The following is a 22581-nucleotide window of genomic DNA, read 5'->3' as shown; positions in this document are numbered from 1 at the left end:
TTTACATTAAAACTATAAGCAGTCAGCAGGGAATTTCCGAAAAGTTTGTTATCTGAAAAGTTTGTTATCTGAAAAGTTTGTTATCTGAAAAGTTTGTTATCTGAAAAGTTTGTTATCTGAAAAGTTTGTTACCTGAAAAGTTTGTTAATCTGAAAAGTTTGTTAATGTGGTGATCTTGGTAACAAGGTTTCACTGTATTGTGAATATAACCCCAACTAAGGATGTGTAATGCATCCATACACGTATGTTTGGAATAGCTCATTATATCATGGTGCAATGTGCACGCTTGTTGTGGTAATGCCCATAGGGAATCGCCCATTGCTCGCAAGAACTGTTCAAATCCCGGGTCCTGCTCGAGTGCATATTGTAGTAACGGAATGCTGCTTAAACTTTGTGTAGCAGGTGCAAATACAGTGTTCAGCGAGATCTGTATCAACAGGAACAAAATTAGTAAACTAGATGTCCATCGAGAAAGCCGGAAAGTTCAGCTTGGAAATACATCCATTGAAAAAAAGTGTATGATAGTTTATACAAAGTTATATTCGCAAGAAATTTTTTGGTTAAGATCAACACCGAAAGAAGCATTGCGAACTTTCAGAAAATAAATGAAAATGCTGAACCCTAGTTATAACAGAAGTGTGGCAGGCAACTCGCATGTTTGCATAGGGAGACCGCATAGACAGGCATCATTGGCATGGCTCGCTCTCACCCTCACACCCACATGCACATGTGCCTTCAATTCTGGGCATCACGGAGTCGTCGGCATGAATGTACCTTAAAAGTCCATATAATTGCTATTGCAATAAACTAAGAACATGAGACACTGATCCGGATTTAAAATGGGACAGAAGATTATAACTGCCTTGGAATGCAGTTTCTAGCAGTCATTACCTAGCAGTGCCTTTTTTGTATCATTTAGACAGTGAGCAGTAAGCTTGGAAGGGGGGTTATGCAGCGGTTGCATGTCCTCTGAAGCTTTGGCCAGAGCTTTCTCGTCCACCCAGCCATTGTTGAGAATTCCTGAAACAATGGCTTACTGGCCAGCTCTAGCATCACTTGCAGCCATTGAAAACAGAGGCAAGCTGAGCTAGGCCATGGAAGTATTGCCAGTAAAACACGTTGTGGGGCTAGTTGGTCTATAGCTTTCAAAAGATGAAGCTCCAACACTGACAGCACACTAAGAAGGAACAAAGACAGGACAAGGCGCTGAGGCGGACAAAGTGCCCTGTCCTTTCTTTGTTCCTTCTTAGTGTGCTGTCACTGTTGGCGCTTCATCTTTTGAAAGGAAGTATTGCCATGAGATAAAACTTGGCAGTGCCCATGGGAGTGCGGCAAATAGTGTTTATATTAGTAGTAGTTTTTCTTAATCCCCTCCTCCCCTTTTCCCCCCTAAATCCTGGATAATATTCCTTTCGAATTAGGATATCTGTCATCATTTTTATTCATAATTGTGATGTCTGATGCTGCAGCTGCCTGGTTATGCACACAAGCCACAAGGCTTATGTGAGCTGGATGTTATGATTGTGTGTTTGATTATGTGATTTTGTTTAAGTAAGGATTTTATTAAGAAAACACTGCAAGGTTAATGAATATTAAGAAAAAGCTTAGTTTTGTCAGTCATGTGGATCAGCAGACTTGTTCCTGTGTTTACACTTCTGTGCTAACACCACATAAGCATTCGGACATGACTTTTTTGGTTGCAGAATCATGTGTGCTTTGTGATGGAGTATGCCTGCGGAGGGGACCTCATGATGCACATCCATACCGACATTTTCCCAGAGCCTAGAGCTGCCTTTTATGCTGCCTGTGTTGTTCTTGGACTGCAGTTTCTTCATGAAAATCGCATCATCTACAGGCAAGATAAATTTTGCTGTGGCGTGTCCACGTCCTACCTTGTTTTTTTAAACCATTCTGTTGTAAGCTTACCCTTGCAGTTGAAGTGTGCCTTTTAGTCTTTATTTTAATGCAGCTCTTTTGGTGCGCCTGAATTAAGGTCATAAAAATTTGTTATTTCAATGTTACTCAATATAAGCATAAGCAGTATAAGCAGAATAAGTAATAAACAGCTGAATGCAGAATTAAATGTCAAAATTAGGGGCATGCGAATATCAAAATTTTCTAATTGAATACAAATACCTAGCTTTGAATATCGAATAATGATATGCACAAGCGTTTATTAGCAAGTTGGGTTGTTTGTTTTGTTGAAACATTTCATTTACATTGTCAATGTTAAAACTAGACTAGTAAGCCTTTATACTAAAACATTGTGTATTTGGCTCATGTTAACTATAAGAACATTTAGTAATTCCCACTAGCGGTCCTTCTCAGCCTGTGCCTTATTACACTGCGTCAAATGCCCGTAAACTCAGAGGCATTTGACTCTGTGCCAGTCGTCACTCATCGCACTTGCTGTCAAGCAATAAGCTCAGAAGTGCACCCTCACCGACCGCAAACCCGTGTCCCTTGCTACTCAGAGGCTGGCTTTCCCACAAAGTTTAGACGTTCGGTGGCTATGTGTGCTTTACAGGTGAAATTTCGCGAGCTGCACAAAATCATCACAAAATTCAGCAGAAAATCGCCCCAATATAATTTGATTAGATAGAAGCAAATCCTAAGAACTGTGTTTGCTTCGCACAGCCATTGATATTCGATTCGATTTAATTCGAATATTCGTCACCAAGCGAATATCCGAAAATTTTTGAATATCTGTTTTTCAGATCGAATATGAATATTAAATATATAATATTTTATAATGTGCGAACTTTTTGAATATTTGCACACCGCTAGTCAAAATACAATAACAAAAAAATAATTTTAAAAAGTGCAAGCTGTAGTGTTTGCGAGCTCCGTGCAAGGAAAGCAACTGCTGTAGATGCTTGGGAGTCCACTTCTTAATCCATGAGACCCACTGTGGTGGCTAAGCAGCCATGGCATTCTGCTGCTGAGCACAAAATTGTGGGTGTCTTTTCTGGCCACATTCTAATGCGGGTGAAATGTAAAAACTAACTTTAATGTATGACGCTTTGGGTGCAGGTTTAAACGGAAAAGAAAAACGGGGGGGAAAATAGACGTAGTTGGAAATTAATCCGAAGTGCCCCACCCCCCATGACTTTTGTCATAGCCCGTGAGTTGCCTTGGGACATTAATCTCCGTATTTTATATTATTATATATTTGTTTGTTTTATTTATTTATTATATAGCAATGATAATGTGATCCATCAAGAACTTGGTGCTTGCATTGCTGGAAATTTCGGCTGATAGTTTCTATTTTCCTTAAAAAAAAAATTGGCAGAACCCATCTCATGGTGACTGTTGACAGTAATGCATTAGCATTGAATCAATATTGCTACACAACTAATTGCCACCGTCGAAACGAGTTATTTATGAGGCGTGTACTGCAGCGGGACTCCTCTTTCACGCTTCCCTAAGAACATCTAGCACCACCGCCACGAAGCCTGCGCGTGGCCTTCGAAATGCATGGCGCCTTGGTGCATGCGAAAGCCGAGAAACATGTAATGTGGCAACCAGGCTCCTCTCTCGCACTTCTTTCTGGACTCTCTGTACCATCTAGTGGCACTGCAAGAAACGTGGCCTCCGAGACGAGAAAGGTGCCAGTGCCTGCGCACCACACTGTGCTCCCTTGCACCACACATTGTTCCCTTTCTTGCTGCACACTCAGTGGCACATAGTCAGTGACCCAAGTTGACGGGAGCGTCATTGAAGAGCAGCGACCCCAGTGCATTCATGGCACTGCTCTCTAAAGCGTTGGCGTGAAGTACGTTCATTGAAAAACAACACAAGTGTACTTGTGGTGCAGTCTGTTAATGCGTCGGGTTGCTTTCGAACCCTTGTGCTGGGTTCGATTTCGCTCGGCACTGGAGAAATTTAAGGGATCTTTTCCGTCATTGTAGAGGCGGCACATTCCCGGTGGCACATATTTAGTTACCCAAGTTGGCGTGAAAGATGTTCATTGCAGAGCACATAATCATTGACCCAAGTTGGCATCAAAGAGGTTCATTGAAGACCAGCACAGACGAAGTGGCACATACCCAGTGCTCCAAGTTGCGTTAGAGTTTCTTTGAACAGTGGTACCTACCCATTTCCCATGTCGGCGTGAAAGAGATTTGTTGAAGAGCGGCACATATGTACACATTGCCACATACTCAGTGACCCAAGTTGATTTGATGGTTGGTTTCAAACCCTCTTCCCTCAGCACAGCAGCCCGATGCGCTACCCATTTGACCACAAACTATCAAGTGACCCAGGTAGGGGGAAAATAGTTAGACACAAACATTCATACATGTAGATACCGTGAAATCTCGATACAACAAACTTCAAGGGACTGCGGCAAATTGTTCGTTATTCTGAAAGGTCGTTATACTGAAAGCCCCAAAATTAATCATTCCACCCATCTACCCATTAGTTGATAAGTTGTCACCATATGAGCTATCCATGAAAACGTCGCTGCTGGCCCTCGGCCAGCACTACGTGCCTTGAAAGCAATGCAGGTTCATGCCGTAGGCTTATTCAGGCAGTCTGTACCCGTTTTTTTGGGAAAGACTGAGGGTCACTATCTATATTTTTAGTTTTTCTATTATACGACGGCCAGATTATACGATGGTTTTGCGTGGTCCCCTCAAAGTCTTATAGTAATCGGGGGTTGCACTCTATTTGTGATTTGCCTTGGGAAGATTTTCAAACAAAAATGGTAGCTCACAATATATGATTACGGCATTTATTCAATTCTGATGTGCACACCCTCCCCCCCTCGCCCTCAAGAAAAGGAAAATGGGGTGGGTCGAAAATTGCCTGCAAGGTGAAATCGGATATGAAACGAAAGTCACGTTACGAAGTTAGCTTTGCCGCTAACGCAGATGTATTGTTTCGAAGCTGACTTGGGAAACTGGCTGTCATTGTGCAACCCTATATTAGACACTTGCCCATTTTTCTTGATAAATAATTGGGTGCATGTTAGATCTCTACTTTTTTTAATGAGCTTTAACGTAATTCCTATGTTAATTTTCTATTTTGGACACATAGAAAGTGGGCGCACGTTAATTCGGGGGTGTGTTGGAATCTGGTAATTACTGCCAATCAACCAGTGAACAGAGAAGTGAAGTTTTCGTGTTTTCTGCATCTTATTAAATCCAACCCACTTGATAATTAGATCAATTTCATCAGTCCCTTTAGTGTCGAATGAACGGAAGTCGTGTATTTTTATTGTAACATTGTTCAGAAATTGTTCGATATAAGTGGTAATTTAATGTGAACAAGTTCAATATAGGCTGGTTTGACTGTAGCAATATATATGGTTGTGCACCATTACCAATTGCACCAAAAACAAAAGTGCAAATAGTATTTGCACATCCCTAGCACTTCGATTTCTGTGTATGCTACAGAAGCTTAGATAGTCAAATTAATCCAGAGCCTTTCACCAAGGTATCTCTTATTAACGGTTATTGACTCCGTCAATTAATTTAATAAACAAGTCTTTGTCTTCTACGTGTTGTATTGCTTGTATACATCTTCAATCGTGTGTGTGTGTGTGTGTGTGTGTGTGTGTGTGTGTGCATGCATGCATGCATGCATGCACGTGCGTGTTTGTTTTGACAGCTTCGTCATCTCTTTGGCTCCCAGGGATCTCAAGCTGGACAACCTGTTGCTTGATGCTGAGGGCTACGTGAAATTGGCTGACTTTGGTCTGTGCAAAGAAGGCATGGGCTATGGAGATCGGACAGGCACTTTCTGTGGCACACCAGAGTTTTTGGCACCTGAGGTGCTGACTGAAACTTCGTACACTCGAGCTGTCGACTGGTGGGGCTTGGGCGTCCTCGTCTTTGAAATGCTGGTGGGCGAGGTGAGCCTCACTTTCTTGCAAGGCAGTAGGTTTGTGCAGTACTACTTTGTGCTACTAGACACAGAGTTCAACAGCTCTTCTTTTTGCATGTGATCTAAATGAGCACTCTGTTGCTATTTCATTGTGCAGTCAGACATAATTGTCACTGAGAGGACGCACACAAAAAAAGACAGGAAAGAAAAGAATCATAGTGGCTGTGTTGAGGTGATCGTATTACTTCGTGGCTGCATTTTCGTGTGCATCCTTTTATCAGCAAGTCTCACAAGCACCAACTAAGCAAAGTACAAGTTCTCTCCAATCAGTGCCTATTTTTGGACACTTTATAGTTTTGAACTGTTAAGCAGTTAGTCTTCGCATTTCTTGCTACATGTTCTATGTTCTGCACCATGATGGTTATACGTTTTTCTTTTTCTTGTTTGTCATCAAATCCTTTTGTGCATCCAACTTTTTCCCCAGAGTCCTTTTCCTGGTGATGATGAAGAAGAAGTGTTCGACAGCATTGTGCATGATGAAGTTCGATATCCACGCTTCCTCTCCATAGAGGCTGTTGCCATTATGCGGAGGGTGAGTGTGGTCTCACTTGCTGTTTTCATTGTTTTGCCTTCCATTATGCAACCTTAGGGCATGTGCCTATATTATGCAGTCAAAGCCAGTCATTACTTTATGGCCTGCCAATTGAAAATATTGGGAATGCCAATCTATTTGGCACACTTTTTATTTTTGGCAAATGGACATAGCGCACAGTGATGGCTTGTATTAGTTACCTTACCGCATTGTGAACCCTAAAATTTATTTAAATAATAATGAACTTAAGGTTAGTGTATATTACCAAACTTTGTTATTTTAAAATTTATTTATTATTTTATTTATTGCCCCTGCTGAGACAGACATTTGCTTATTCTCAGTAGCTGTGCTTCAATAAGTACTGTTGTTAAACAAGGACATTGGCATTTCATGCATTTTTGCCCTGTAATGCTGCAGCATGCATGCAAAGACAGACACCTAAAGGGCTTTAGGCACTAGTAAAACCTTGAATAAATAAACACTGAATTGCAAATTATCTGATTAACAAAGTAAATCTAATATTTTTTGCCAATATCTATATGCAGTAACAAATATATGCTTATAACGATTAGCAGGTATAGTGAAATTATTTTTGTGCTGGATGTGACTTGTATTATAATGAGTTTCAACCGTACCATCAATTTTGGTTCATTTGATGCTCCAAACCTCACCAGCAGGAAGTCTCAAACTTTCTGGCTCTAGGGAACTCCACCAGCTTTCCCAGAGTGCCATGTAACCCTTCCCCTCTCTCTTTCGTCCAAGTTCTCATTAAAGCTTACAGGGAATAAAAGTAGGAGGAGACGGGGCTTATTTCCTCTGGGTCTGCCTAAATAAAATAACACTGCATATGCGTGTGGCCAGCGTTATTTATGGGTGGGCATGTTATCTGTCTCAAAAGCTGTCGTTCTTGATGAGGAACTCTCAGTAATACAGACAAACGATTTCTTTTTTCTACTTCCCATAATGCAGCACATATCATGAACATTCACACAAACGAAGTGTCAGACGCACAATGTTTTTTGCACAAAAATGTCAAGCCACTTGCAATGTGGCATACATAGTGTTCGATATACTGATTGCAATGCTAAGCCTAAATGCCTGTGTCACCCAGCATACAAGTGGTGCCCCTTGCACGCGATCGAAATGCTTCTGCGTTATTATTATGGAACCAACAAAGTATGGTAGCAAACCAACCTCTATCAGAACTGTGTCATGCCGAATTCAATGTGCCTCAACCATAAGTAACTTGTGAACGTGCCCCATGCATCTATTACATTATGCCACTTAAAAGGTTTAAACGGCCAATATCGTCATGTGTTGTCAACAGGAGTTGACCAGGCAGACGCCACTAAATTTGGAAGTGGCTCTCAGTTTGCAGAACTTCAGATTTCATTCCTGCTCATATGTTACAAGCTGTGCTCACGAGCATGAATTAAGGGGAGGTGCTACTCGAAAAATGCGAATTTTTTCAAAAATTGATTTTTTTTATTTTCATTTGTTTTGTAAAGTTTAGTATCTCTACTGTTACGAAAATAAACATCAAAGCTGAGACTCAACTGGAAATGGGTTAAAATTGTGTTTAAAGAGCACAAGCCCAAAAGTGTGCATGAGGAGCTCGGCCAAGCCTCATTCTCCCAATAACCATGGTTGCCCGAGTGCTGCAGTGCAAGAATTTAAAAAAAAGCATGCGTTTGCCTTTTTTTTTTTTTTTTTTTCAGGCACTGCGACTTTCAATTAAACTTTCAAGCGTGTTTTTCTCAGTTCTTGTTTCTGTAGCATCTTTAGTGTTTGTGCACTTAAATTCGTGCCCTTTATGTAGTCTCATCATAAAGAAATTTGGCATGGTTATGTTTTAACGTGTCCAGAATTCAACGAAACAACTTTCAGAGCTTTCCCCAAATATATTCAGTAAGATAATTTCAATAATTTCAAAATTTTCTTATGAATTGTAAAACTGAAACGCGGCATTGGAATATTTTTCTAGACTAAAACACAATTGTTCTAATATATATATATATATATATATTGAATTCTGCTATTCATTGGGAGCTATGCAAGCTATATTTTAGTGTGTTCCTGTGCTCACTGTTATCGCTTAAGCTTGCACAAAAATGCATTGTTTTTACAAATGCATGGTGTGCAAGAAATTAACCAAATTAGCTATCGAAAAAATAAAAGCAGATTTGAAAAGAGGAGCTCAAACTCTGTAAATGGTGAAAGTTTTATTGAGCTGTCACAAATATTTAGAGAAGTTTTTTCGAGTAGCATTTCCCCTTAAATGTGCTCAGCACAGCCACCGTGGGGTCGCAAGTCTCACAGTGGTGAATCTTGTGCACTGCTGCCACGTCGGTCTTTCGCTGCTTGCAGACTACCGAAGAGCAGATGTGGCGTGCGATTGCTTCATTAAATCCAAAAGCCAATGCAAAATTTCTGTTTTAGATCGATAAATTGTGGAAGTGAGGGGAAAAACAAGATGGGGTTGGGTTTCGTTCTGACAGCTCACGGAACACTAAGATGCCATTCGCTGAACCCATTTTGAGAACCCCTGCACGAGCACGAAGGGAACACCCCTCTGTCAACTTAAAACAGCGCAGCCAAAAGCCTACCGTTGTAACCAAGGAAGCACAATGAAGTCTAGGCAATTTGCAAAATGTCACTTGTAGTTGTGGCAGTTGCTCCTCATGCACTCACTTTTGATTTGGTGCATCAAATAGGTTGGAATTTGTTTCCACAGCAGTATTCGAAGCTTCCCATTAGAATGCAGAACCTATTTGACCCAGTTAATTTAGACAGTTATACATGGTGGCTCCTGGAAGATTGCTAAGCTATCATACTACAATTTCTACATGAGTAGCGCCTTCATGCTTTTGTTTAAATGAACACTCAATCACTTTGACCAATAAAATATTCTTTCAAAACTATTTTGATTATTAGAAGAGAAAATGATCAGTTTCATTTTTAATTTTCACACCGAAACCTCTGCGCCAGTACACCAGTGTGACGTCAAGGATTTAAAAGTATGTTCATATTTGGGCCATTGAGGCCCAATAAAAGTTCTTGAAACTTTCTGTTTGAGTCTTTTGGCTCTTTTAAATTACAATGTAGCTAATCATTACCAATAAAAAAAATTAACTGAGCAGATGGCCTGAACAGATGCTTTTAAAATTTAGGTGAGGTTAGGTTACAGCAAGCTGATGTGGAAACTTCGAGGCAGCCTGCATAGCCACCAGTTGTACAGTTTTGTATCTTTTCTGGCTTACTGAACCTCTTCTCAAAGTAAGAGTGGCTTCTTTATATTGTGGAAGGGTGATTTGATTACGGTCTCATACGTGTTCTTATGCGTGTTATGATCTTATACGTGTCCTCATGTAGTTTCTGTTTGTATTTTGATTGTATTTTGTTTTCAATACGTCATATTATGCTTCTCGTACATTCTGTAAGACGGTTGATCTTCATTTGAAGCTGCAAAAAGAAAATGAAGAACTTCTCTGTATGCTCATTTCCTGCATGCATATTTGCTGCTGTACGGGTGGCAAGAGCTCAGTCAAGCTGCGACAAAGCAGCTTTTTTCTCTTGCCACCTATTTCCGTTGTATCGTGTACACGAAAGACGGAAATAAACAGATTGATTGATTGATTGATTGATTGATTGATTTGCTAATACAGTTTGAATTATTTTTTTCTTTGTAGTCTTTTTAAATATGAGTATGCTGTGGGGTAAACTGCTAAAAAAAGTTCATGGGTGCATTTATGCTAATCAGTTCTCTAATTATTGTTCTAGCTTGTTTAAATATCTGGCAATATAGCTAAACTTACTATATCCTCAAGGAATCTTTCGGGTATCGTGCCTGTCCCATTTTTAGGTATTTTTTGACATATCAGCTGAAACACATTGTAAATTTTTACTGTTGTGTTGTAAGTGGGTTATACCTTATATTAGTTCCTGCTCTCTAATAAATGCTTTGGTGTTAGCAAGCTGTGCTTGTGCCACGTGCTGCCATGCAGCCATGTGACATACATTTAAAGTTGCCCACTATTCACGGACCAAAGTCTGTGTTGTTGCATTAAGATGGTCCCATGCCATAGTGTGGCAAGTGACCGTGACTTACACACTAGATCCTAAGCTGCTTCTGTTTGTTAATGCTACTTCATATTTCTTCAATGCCTACAGCTGTTGAGGAAAAACCCTGAAAGACGCCTTGGCACGAGTGAGAAAGATGCAGAGGACGTCAAGAAGCAGGCCTTTTTCAGAGTGAGTTACTTCTTAGTTTTGTGCTCTGCCTTAAATCAAACCACCCTTCTTGCACTACAAATTGTTAATTACATTTTTAATAAAATTGTAGGAGGCATTTTGTAAAAGCAGTCGTCGGCCAGGATAATAATTTGCTCAAAACCTGTGGCTACTACCATATCTGAGAAATATGTCCTCAAAACATGCAGTGAAAACATTTGTTTTATTTACCATTTTCTTAAACTGCATTTCATTGCAGTGTGAAAATATTAGCCAGAACATTGTGTATTTCACCACGCATTTGTAGTATTACAGTAAAATCGTGCTATAATGAAGTTGAAGGGGGAGCTGTACTTCCTTCGCTATAGCGATTGGCCGCCAGGGAAGGTGGCGCTGTGCTGTTAGCAACCCCTGGGTAAGTCAGTGCAAAACCCCACTGCACATAGCATAAGAACCACAAAAGATCGTTCTCTGCTGTGTCTCCATCAGCAAGATAATTGCATTCTTTAATGCAGCTCTCAACACTAATCCAGTAATGGTGGCGCCACTTTGTGAGAGCCAATGATGTCATGCCAATTTTATCATCCATCGTCACTCTAACCACTTGTGAAGTGAAAAAGAAATAGCACCGGAAAAAGCATTGCAAAAAAATTGTTGCCCTAACCGGCTCAAAATGATCAGTAAATCTTCATTCTGGATTAAAAAAGGCTTGTTGCATCCATTTAAAGATCCTTTCTGCTTCATTAAAATATGATTTTATATGCATGGGTTTTTATGGGAACTTGTGAGGAATTACGGTCACCTTATTATGACCATTTGGACTACTTAGACCACTTAGACGTCAATTTTGTCAACTCGAGGTTTTAAAGTTTCAGCAGTAAAAATAATTCAGCAATGCCCAGAACATTCCTCGTGGATAGTATCTCATCAGTAAGCACTTTTGAACAAATTATTGCAAGAAATTAAGGCCATAATTGCGTGATTATGAGCATGAGCGCATGAGGTGCAGTTCACGCTGAGAGCAATGCATCGACGTGGCTCATAGCATCTGATATTTGTATGGGTGGCAGGTGAGCCCGCGTCTCCTTTGTCAGTGCAACTTTTCATGTGGAAAGACGTGTGCAAATGACTTCTGTCTTGGTCAACGTTTTTCTAGTTTTTTGCTAGATTTATGTGCCAAAGAAACTCCAAGTACAGTCGCTGTCTGATTTTTCGGACTACCTAAGGACTGCAAAAACGTCCCAAAAAACTGATGCATGCCTTTAACTGCCCCCAAGGGCTCAGATCACCACAGCCACGTCCGAAATAGCTTTAAAGGACCACCAGTACAATTATTAGGCATTTCAGTGCTCATACTGTGACAAGAGACAGCGGGTCCACGGAAAGCATTTCATCTGCAGTGACAGTGGCTCCTTTGCACTCTTAGTATGCTTCATTGCAATACACAGTGTATGCTTGACCGTGTAACACTGGTGTATCGTGGCGAAGCTGACTTTTGGGAATCAGCATTATGCAATGCTTTAGATCCTTGCTGTGCTTTCCGTGCTTCGACGCCATTAGCGGGGATGATGAAGGCGGAATCAGCGCCGTTGCCGACAGTGGCGAATCCTTTAAAAAAAAAAACTGCAACGAATAGCAGAAAGGTTGGTAATGAACATTGAAGCAGCTAGGCCTAACAACAGCACAAAAATACTTCGGCTGCCAGCGGAGCAGCGCACAAGAGCGCTGGTTCGAGGCTGCGAGATAATCAAAATTGCTGTAGTGGTGGCTTCAATTAATGCTGTTTTGGACCTGTGGTCACACAAAAAGTTCAAAAATTGGATGGTGACAGGTTTCATCATTCGTAATTTCAGATGCCCTTATGCATTGGCTCTATGGGGTGCGTGGTGGTGCTACAATGGCGTCCGAATTATCAGGCACGTCTGAAAAATCGGTCGACTGTACATGCTTGAAATGGCCGAAAAGTTCATTAAATGAAAACTGTGTCACAAAATTACTTTGTTAAATTGCAAAAAAAGAAGAAAAAAAACATGGTTTTCAATAGAATTAAGATGAGAAAATTAAAATACTTCATAGTACAGTGTAGACCGCTTATAATGTAAGCCGCCGGAGTCGCGAATATCTGCACTATAAGCGGTACCGTACTATAACCAAAACAACGATTTTCAAGCCCTGCACGTATGCAGAACATGTAGACCAAGCATGTAGACACACTTTGTACTATCGCACGCACATCGCGATTACATTTTCGCCATTGAGCTGGCGAAAACATAATCGCGATGTAGCCGGTGCTCCGACAGCTTTGCACCGAGTCAAAACGAAACAACTGTTTGCCGCAACCGCTGCGGAAAAAACCGTGACCACTATCGAGGCGATCATGAACGGTGACGAATTCGCGGTGCTGAAGGCACACGCCCGACGCACGCACAGAGTCTGAACGAATTAACTACCTACCATTTGCTGCAACAACTGCAGTCGAAACCGCGGTCGCTATCTTTGCGATCATCGATGGCGACTACGCAGTTTTTTAGGCACGCGGCCGACACGCGTACCGTGTAAGAACGAAACTACTGTTCGCTGCAACTGCTGCAGAGAAAACCGCGGCCACCATCGACGCGATCGTGGATGACGACTACGCAGTTACGAAAGCACGCAGCGGTAAACGTAAGAATACAGGCTTTAAAGACACAAATAGGCTCAAAGCGTTACGGCGTTGCTGTCATTCATGTACGATTTCAACTGATGGCTGTGGCGATGCGGACTCCACCGCTTCGTTTCGGTTGGACGCTAGCGCCGTTCTTGCTCTTTTGCGTCGCACATTTGCGGCGCTCCTCGCTTACCGAGCTCCGAAAGTAGTCCGAATTAACCCATGTGCGGCCAAATAACTCCGAATTAACCTATTTTCCAAATTACCGAGGTTTTACTGTAGCTCCAAACTAAATTTGCGGGACACTGCTTAAACCGACAGCGTCGCTCGCGCTTCACGACAAGCATCACGACGGGTGCACAGAAACTGAGCCGCGTTCAGTGCAAAATGCATGGCTGATAAGCAGCCGAGCAAAAGGTTTCTCCGTCGCCTAGACAACCTACGCGTGCATTTGTTTCCGGTCGTTTGCTCCGCGTCTCATGCTCCTCCTACGCATCGCCCTCGTTGATCTCCTCTCCCATCAGTGGGCGCACCTTGTTGAGAAGTGTGCTCGCTGCCGCCCTTGTCGGCGAGATTTTCCCGCTGAAGCCGCATTATAACCAGTATTTCGTCTCATGCGGCTGCACTGTAAGCGGTATGTGTATACATGGAGTTGTATGGGGAAAGTAACAGGAGTCTGAAAAGACCGTACTATATCCGGTCCTGCACTAAAAGCGGTTACGTTATAAGTGGTCTATACTGTATTGCAGATCTTGTTAAATTAAGGTTCATTATATCCGGGCTTGACTGTCAAAAGGATCCTAATAACAGTCCTGGTAAATGGAGGACTAAGAGCCCACTATTCAGCCCGGTGCAGTGGTTGGAGGCCGTACAGTGACTGTGCTGCCAAAAGCTGCCAACTTAAGGGACACACTCTCCCCTCCACAGCTTGGCCAACTAATCAGCCCTGTGGTTTAGCATGTCATTTGCCCTGATTTATCTTTCCCTAGCAATCATATGCAGGCGCACATTGTCACCAACGACATCTGCATTCTGTAAACATTATGCTGCAGAACTTGCAGAACTTTCACAGGCCTGCACACGTGGGCCCAACTGGTAGTTGGCTGTGTACCCTCTTTTTAGCAAGTTCGATTGTGCACTTACTAAGTGGAAGGGAAAAAGCTTGCATGTAGGCAGTAATCATGCTAAAGTGCAACTGAAAGCTCTGATAATGCCTAGTTTGAAACGCAGATTGGGGGACTTGACGACTGGAATGTCAGCAGATATTACTTAACTAAAGCACAGGATTGAGCAGCAGTCTATCAAAGAGCTTTCCTTTATGTTGGTGTGTATGACTTCTTTTGTTCGGACTACCTGGTTTTCTGTCTTTTTATGGTCCTCACTGGGACCAATTGTCAGTCACCAAATATCAGTCACCAATTATGCTAGACCTTTCAATCTTGTATAATGTTGCTTGAATATGTCTCTACTGCCTCAGCGTGCAAGTTTCAGTTATTCTGGGTAATATGAATTTTGTATGATACAAATATTATAGTGACCCATCTCAAAAAGAAGCTTGATTATGAACAATGACTACAATAATGTAGGAGACTCAATACATATCTCATATGTATTGAGTCTCCTACATTATTGTAGTCATTGTTCATAATCAAGCTTCTTTTTTTCCATTTGTTGTGCTACATATTCTGGTTGAATTCTATTTTTTGTTCTTTTCATTCACACTCTCATGCTCTCCTATTTGAGTTGCAATTTCTTCAAATTTCAAAGTTCTCCCACTTTAGCAATCGCTGCACCTCCTGTGAAATACTTACAATAGTTGAAACTTCAGTGAATGAATGGGTACAATATCTGCAGTTTGCACTGCAGTTGCTATGTTGTCCCCTTTGTCTCATTCAACTGTGAGTATTTCTGTTTTATTTATTACAGAACATTAACTGGGAACATCTGCTTCTGAAAAAGATGAAGCCCCCGTTTGTGCCTACTGTGGTAAGTAGGAGGTGGATTTCTGTTGTCTGTCATCTTTCATGTGCTAAACAAAAATCCAAAATCCTTAATTTAGTGGCTAAATTGACGACTTGTTTTCATATTAGCAGATACATTAACTTCAGTGGTGTACCGACGGGGGTTTAGGGTGTTGTAACCCCCCCCCCCCACGCATCCATACCCACCAGTCCAAAGCATACCTTCTGTGCTCTGTTTCCATTGTCACTACTATTCAGGAGGTGGCTTGAGGTCGAATTTTGCTGATTAACAAAAACACACTATCACTGTCTTGTGTTTATTCATTCACTCTGAAATTACTTTGAGTAAAACGCTGAAGAAATAAACATCATCATCATCCTTGTCATTATTATTATAATTATTAGGCACTTTATTTTCTGTTGTATTCCTCTGGCTAAAGCAAGGAAATTGCATATTATGCAAAGTGCTCCGTATATGAGTGCTTATGTATATGAGATCATTTTGCATTCCATATTAAGCAGTTCCAAGATGTTATACTTGCATTCTGTACATTTGTGAATGACAGGCCCATATCACTAGAAGCTACAACTGTGGTAACAAGTTTTCATACCGTGATTAGATTCTGTGGCAAGAGGCAACATGGTAAAAGTGATAATATGCCCAAAGTGACGCAAAAACCACGTGGCCAGGAATGACTTCGACGCAACCAACAAAGACGAGCGCAAGCGACTTAATCCGTTGGCAGAATTGCGCAGAATGAGGGGCCAGTGAGCAATCTGGGAGCAGTTGGCGTGGGCCATTCATGTTTCGGAGGGCGGCGAGTAATAGAGCTATGAGCATGGCCCATTCGTGTTCAGAGGGTTGGAAGGGCGACGGGATGTGCGTGAGGCTGGCGATGCAGAGAAGGCTAAAAAACAGGTTCTATTGCATGAGCGCGCAGCGGCTGTTGGGACGAGGTTCAATCGTGCAGCGGCTCGAATTTCGCATTTTATTACCTTTCGGCACCGACACCCAGTAGCCAGACTTCATTGTTGTAATTGATAATGTGGCATGGGGGGGCATTGTAAGCGGTTATTTCACCATAGAAAACATATAAAAGTTGACTGCGCAGCAGCTTCTCATTGTTATAACCGATATATTGTCAAAACCGGTATTGTTATAAGTGGGCTCGACTATATATGTGTGTGGCATACAACCTTAAAAGGCAGGTCGTGCCAGGGAGACAGTAGATCTATTCTCAGTGCTCTGCATGTACACTGGTTCACATATAGAAATTGAAGGCCAGCTGTGTGTTGCTAGCAACACCTGACTAGCCTCTACTTTTGTGTGTTTTTGTGATACATTGTGTGTGCACGGTCTTTAACATGGTAATGCTTGCTAAACAAGTAACATGTTAGGGATAAAGTTTGGTAGCCTAGGCACAACATTGCTTATGTTTTGCGGCCTGTTTTGTTCAGAAAAGCCCGGAAGACGTCAGTAACTTCGATGAAGAGTTCACGTGTGAGCAGCCAGTCCTGACAGCGCCCAAGGATCCCCGCCCTCTCACTCAGGAGGAGCAGGCACACTTCAAGGATTTTACTTACACCAGCGGCTGGTGCTGAAGAGCTCCACATGCCTCTACCTGAAAGCCTTTCCCTTCTCTTGCCGTATCTTTCTGTCATTAGGCAAAACCTAGAAGCGTGTGGTGCTTCTGTACACCAGGAAATCAGCACTGAGCATTTCAGGAAAAAGAAAGTGGGCTCATTGTGAACAACGGCTGAGACATCTTTAGGGAGACTGTTGATCAAGGACAGCTGTAGAGTTTGGGGTCTGGTCGGTAGTGTGTGGCATTATTGCTTTGCATTTTGTGAGCGCGTGCTGCCCGCCAGTGTGTTTAACGCCCAACATCTGTACTGTGCTTGTGTGCTGACAGGTTTCGCATATGATATTCTCCCTTGAGTGTCCTGCGGGCAAAAATGTGTGGCATTCTGCTTTGTTTTTTGTGAAGTAGGGCAGCTAAGTGACAGACTTAACGTGGATATCTGCAGAAAAATAAAGCAATTATGGGCGTGACTTTCTTTGCTGTTTCCGGATGGTGTAAGAGGTTGACATAAAGGCTAGCTTGACCTGCTAAGCAGCGGAGCAAATGAAGTGCTACTATTACTCTATCCTTCATAGAAACCACAACTTGTAGAAAGGTGTTCCTGGTCATGTTGCTTAACTTAAGAAAAGCAAGTCTTAGCTTGCACAAACTGCACTCACTGGTGTGTTGTGAGTCTTGTGACAGTACTTGGCCTTACTTTGATATTTGTCGCACCTTCATGATCTCGTGTGTCATGCCTGCTGTGGCTGTGTCCTTGATTTTGTGTGTAATAACTGTCAATTAGCTGTTGTGTTACTGGTCTTGTTTTTGAATGTTTATCACTGCTGCGTGTTGCACTCCAGGTCACACACACACCTCATGTATATCTACAGAACAGCCATAAGCATTAAGATTTCTTTGCTGCTTTCACAAGAATTTCACACAGCCCTCGAGCTGTCACATGCAAGGGTGCTTAAAAGTCACCATTGAGTTTTCACACTGCAAGATTTCTCCTTAAGATGAAGCAGTCATGAATTTCTCTGCATTGGCTGGCTATGCATGCTGCTGTCTGAAAAGGCAGCCCCAACTAATAATTTTCAAGCGTTACTTGCTTGAGCTGCTTGCAGAGCCAGCTAGCCTTCCTCCATACGTTTAGTCACTGCTGTGTCAGGCTTCATAGCCTGTTACATTAATGGGCTAGTGAGGTTTGTTCATGTAGGAGTTGGCTGCACGGTGAAGTCATGTCGGTTATCGCAAATCTTCATTGGGAAGAGTGAACTCTTCTAACCCAGTGGCAACACTGACGGAATCTCAAAAGTTAACTGCTTCTTGTGTGCTATTAAAATTTAAAAGCATATACTCCCATGCTGCGTGATATGGGTGTTGCAAGAGGTGCAGGAATGCAATTTTTGTGCCTTTTCTTTTCTTTGCACATTGAGTACAAACTGGTAGCATGTTACAATAAGACAAATGACCTCCCTGTTTGCTCATTGCAATGAAACAAAATGAAGGGTCCAGGCTCGCAAACATAGCCAACCAACACCTTTGATGTGTGCCTTTTAAAAGTGCTTTAGAAACAAACATGCTCAAGCAGTGTGGAAAAAAAGGGGGAGGGGGGGGGGGGGAATGCTCGTTGCTGTTGTGTGCAAAGAGGGCATTTAATAACCCTGTTACTTGAGCCTATGTAACAGGCCTTAACTTATGCTTCAGTACTGCCAGTAGCCTCATTCACAGTGGGAGGCATGCTGCTCTTTTGCTCTAAAGTTGGGCAATTTTACTGTCTTTTATACAGGGTGTCCCAGCTAACTCTTGCCAAAGATTTAAAGTATTCAGATGTGCTATAGGAGGATGCGACTAAAGGCATGTTGTCGACCACTTTGTGAAGAAATTCAAACAATTCTTAGTGGAGCAATCGAACAATATTCTGTTTAGTTGCACAATTATCCAAGATTAATTAACTTCACATGTCTTAAAAGAAAAATCTCCAGTGAGGAATGTAGAGCATTCTAGGAGACATCTGGTTCAGCAGGATTCAACCTCCCACTGATTATGCAGTTATTTTTTCCATGTCGTAAGAAAAGACCGCGTAATATTATTAAAAATGTGACGACCCACTTGCATGCAGCAATTGCAGTTCTTTCAGTTGGGCAGTGTGTGAACAAACTGCGCTTTTTACGCTAGTACACTGCCAATGAGAAAGTGACTGGGCGGTGACAATTTCAGGTTCTTAATTCTGCTTATCGCTATCTGCTGCTTTTGGCAGTGCAGCCGAGATCAATTGCTGAAGTTAATTTTAAAGCTAACGGCTGCATCTCTGCCTTGTCACATCCTTATTGGCAGCACGCTAGGTTAAAAGTGCTATTGGTCCATGTGGTTCACATTTAAGAACACTGCAGTCGCAACGCACAAATGCAGAACCACGTGGATTTTTTCATACTTTTCGGGCGTTCATTATAACACTGAAAAAAAAGAATTGTGCATTTGGTAGGAAGTTAAATACTGCTGAATTAGGCATTTCCAACAATCTACAACTTCTTTATTAAAAGATTTCTCTAAATTTAAGACTTGGAAAATTTAATTAATTTGAACTAATTATGCAGCTAAACAAATTCAAAAAATGAATTCACTCTATAAAGTGGCCAACAACATGCTTTTGGTTGTCTTGTAGCATACCCAAATACTTATAAATCTGTTGCTAAAGTTAGCTGGGACACCTTGTATATATAGTTCTAAATTGTGACAGCTCTGGAAACAAGGGTTGTTGAGGATTCTTTAGTGAGAGCACCCTTGCTTCCTGCTCAAACCTTGGCACTGCTTCAAGTCATTTCTGTAAGACGTGCACCTTAAATACTCATGATAGGCAGCACTGCAGCTTGCTGTTGTAGTTTATGCACTGTCTCAGTACAGAGAGCACTGCGTGCTGCCTTTGTTCTTTCTCTGTAGCTGTGTTTTTGTCTCAGGATCAGTAACTGGTGTTTTTCTTTCTTGATAAGGGCATGAACGTTGCCTTTCTTATTCACTCTTACACCAGTATTTATGATAGTTGCTGTTGCACGAGCTTTGCAAAAGCTTTCTTTTTTTCTCCTGCCTTCCTTTACTGCATATTGTATACTGTCTCTCTATTCTGTAATTGCTCATTTAGGAGTGTCTTTTCCTATTGCAATAATCCTCCCATGTACTTGAAATCTTCAGTGTGGTAAATTAGTTTAAACTACCTTGTTTGCACGGTTATAATAAGAATTCTTGCTAAAATTTTGATTCTAACTTTGCACTTCAAACGTGGCGAGCTGAAATGCCAGTTAAATGAGCCTTTGTGAGGACATCAGCCCTTGAATGGCCTAACATAGCAAAAAAGGCAACTTGCCTGTGTCTTAAGGGGAATAAAGACGCTCGAGCAGGGGAGGGCATGCTTGTCATAGGAGGCAAGAGCTCAACAAATTTGCCGGTGAAGAAAGTGATGGTGTAAAGTGATTCAACAGCCTGGTCCAAAATCATGCACACCCTACAGTCTCATGTGTAATCTATTTTCACAAACGCAGCTACCCGGTGCTTGCATGTGTGGCCACTTGGGACATTGCGTCATGGTCCGGTTGGAATGTTATAGTTTGATAGGTGATCCGTTATCACAGTGTTCCTGCATAGGCCCAGCACCTGTGTTTTGTATGGGCAGAGGTGGTCCTGTAAATCACTAAAGTGGATCACTACACTGATGCTATATTGCCCATAGTAGTTGGAGTCAAAGTAGGCATTTTCAGTTTAAATGGTAACCATATTTTATTCCTCACTTGTGAAAAGTCCCCTTAGCATTAAATCTTTCATGTTATAGTCGTGCAAATATGGTAGTTTGCTTGTAATTGCAGTCTCCTTGTTTAAACCAGAGTTTGTTACCATTTGGATTGTGAATGTGGTGTTAATTCTTTAAGCACGAGGAACTCGTCAGGTTAAAGAAAAACATCGATTCAATGTTTAGACTATTACAACAGCATTAAGCAGCTTTTTCCTATTGTTTGTGCTAGGCTTTAATTCGTTAATTTGACTGATTCTCTCATGTAAAGTCAACCTTTTTCTATTAAGTAACTTTAACTTCTAGTTCATTTTGATGTGTGCTTGTGCTTAACATTGTACACTTTTTTATGTGTATGCATTGCCCAAATTTCAGACAGAGCTGTCTGTACATGGAGGGTGCAGCAGCAAAGGCCTTCATTGTATTTTATGTTGTCGTTGCTACTGTCAAAAGTTAAATGCAATAGTTAACATTTTGTAAGCTCGTCATTGTTAGAAATGTGAGAAAGGCATACTGTAGGGTACACACTTTGCATGACAAAGGCTGAGCCTTAGTTTTGCTTTTGTTACTATATACTGTACATTGCTGGTACTTCAGGAGGGGTAAACGAAGCTGTTATGGTAACCAAAATGTGTTTATTTCATTTTTCATATAATGCTGATATTCTTTTGTATGCATCTTGCAATGCAGTTGAGGTCAGCTTTTACAAATTTCAAACTTTTGTCACCAAAGAATATAAGAGAAAAGTAAGAAGTGCACCAAGCTGCTGTACCCTCATGAGAGGTTCAGTCCTTGTTTGTGTATGTGCAGGACTTCTTTGCTGCCTAATGTGCAATTTCTACTGGCTTCTAAGAGGCCTCGCATATGGCAGAGAGCTGAAAAGCTACCGTGTTGTTCAATCAAGTCAAATTACCGGCGTTAATGCAGATGCAAGTCGAGAACAGATGCATTTTTTGCCAGACATCTCGCAGTTTTGTATGGGGAGCTTCTTCCCACTTTTTTTTTCTTTGCCTTTTGCAAACAAGATAATGCACATCTTGCATGAAGGATTTTGTGGGTGCCAACTGTTTTTACATGATATCAACAGCATTCAGGTTGGCCAGTTTTTATTGTGCTTTTAGAAAGCGTGTTGCACTTATTCATTTTGTGGAGCCTTGTGATTTTTCCTATGAGGCAAGGTTGGTTGTACAGATGTTTGAAGAACACTGCAATGTGTGTTAGTCAAGACAACAAGGTTGTTCTTGACTGTGTTGATTACTGGTCTTCCGTTTTATTACAGGATGGGTAGGTGTACTTGTATATATGTTTGAATGTTACTAAATAAATTAATTGGAATGATCTTGTGGACCAAGGTTTTGTTTACAATTTCACTCAATGATATTGACGCCAACTTAGTAGTCCTGTGAAAATTGCTGTTTTGCTAGCACTGAGCAGGAAGAAACTTCAATTTGTGCCAGTGGGTTTCTATAGTTTAAAATTGTCGTTTTGCGTGCCACAGCCACTATCTGATCATGAGGCATGCCATACTGGGGCAGACTGGAATAATTTGGACCACCTGGGGTTCTTGAACGTGCACCTAAATCTAAGTACACGGGTGGTTTTGCATTTTGCCCCCATCGAACCGTGGCCATGATTTGATCCCACGACCTCGTGCTTAGTGGCCCAACACCATAGCCACTGAGGAACCACGGCAGGTTTTTTGTAGTTTTAGGTCAAGTTCAGAAGAGCTGTCATTGGGGCGAGTTGGTACAGATGCAAGGTGGGAAAATATGCAGATCCAACTTACATGTTGGAACAAGCAGATGAAACGGAAGTACATCTCACTTGCTACAGTACGAAGTAAACCAAAAAGTCGAAGTTTCACCCAAAAGGCAAAACATCGATTGCGATAGCAAATTGACAGAGGATACTACTTTTATCAGCCATATCGACTTGTAAACATTTGCTTGCTAACTATATTAACAAGCATAGTGTTA

At 41.5% G+C, this 22581-nt stretch overlaps 1 protein-coding gene across 4 annotated transcripts in view; it reads left to right on the top strand.

The window, feature by feature from the left end:
- LOC119434794 (serine/threonine-protein kinase N2-like) overlaps positions 1-21944 on the top strand; it is a 109268-nt gene extending 87324 nt beyond the window's left edge. For all 4 annotated transcript variants that reach the window (XM_049672173.1, XM_049672158.1, XM_049672161.1 and 1 more), the window contains 6 exons: positions 1704-1855; positions 5638-5857; positions 6314-6421; positions 10592-10672; positions 15225-15284; positions 16718-21944. In XM_049672173.1, the coding sequence (XP_049528130.1) occupies positions 1704-1855; positions 5638-5857; positions 6314-6421; positions 10592-10672; positions 15225-15284; positions 16718-16861 (765 nt within the window). In that variant the 3' untranslated portion in view covers positions 16862-21944. The remainder of the gene's footprint in view (positions 1-1703; positions 1856-5637; positions 5858-6313; positions 6422-10591; positions 10673-15224; positions 15285-16717) is intronic.
- The last annotated feature ends 637 nt before the right edge of the window (positions 21945-22581 follow it).

The sequence above is a fragment of the Dermacentor silvarum genome, chromosome 1 (assembly GCF_013339745.2).
Source record: "Dermacentor silvarum isolate Dsil-2018 chromosome 1, BIME_Dsil_1.4, whole genome shotgun sequence".
Taxonomy (NCBI): domain Eukaryota; kingdom Metazoa; phylum Arthropoda; class Arachnida; order Ixodida; family Ixodidae; genus Dermacentor; species Dermacentor silvarum.
Note: the sequence above shows the minus strand (reverse complement) of the source record. Positions and strands in the feature narration are given on the sequence as shown.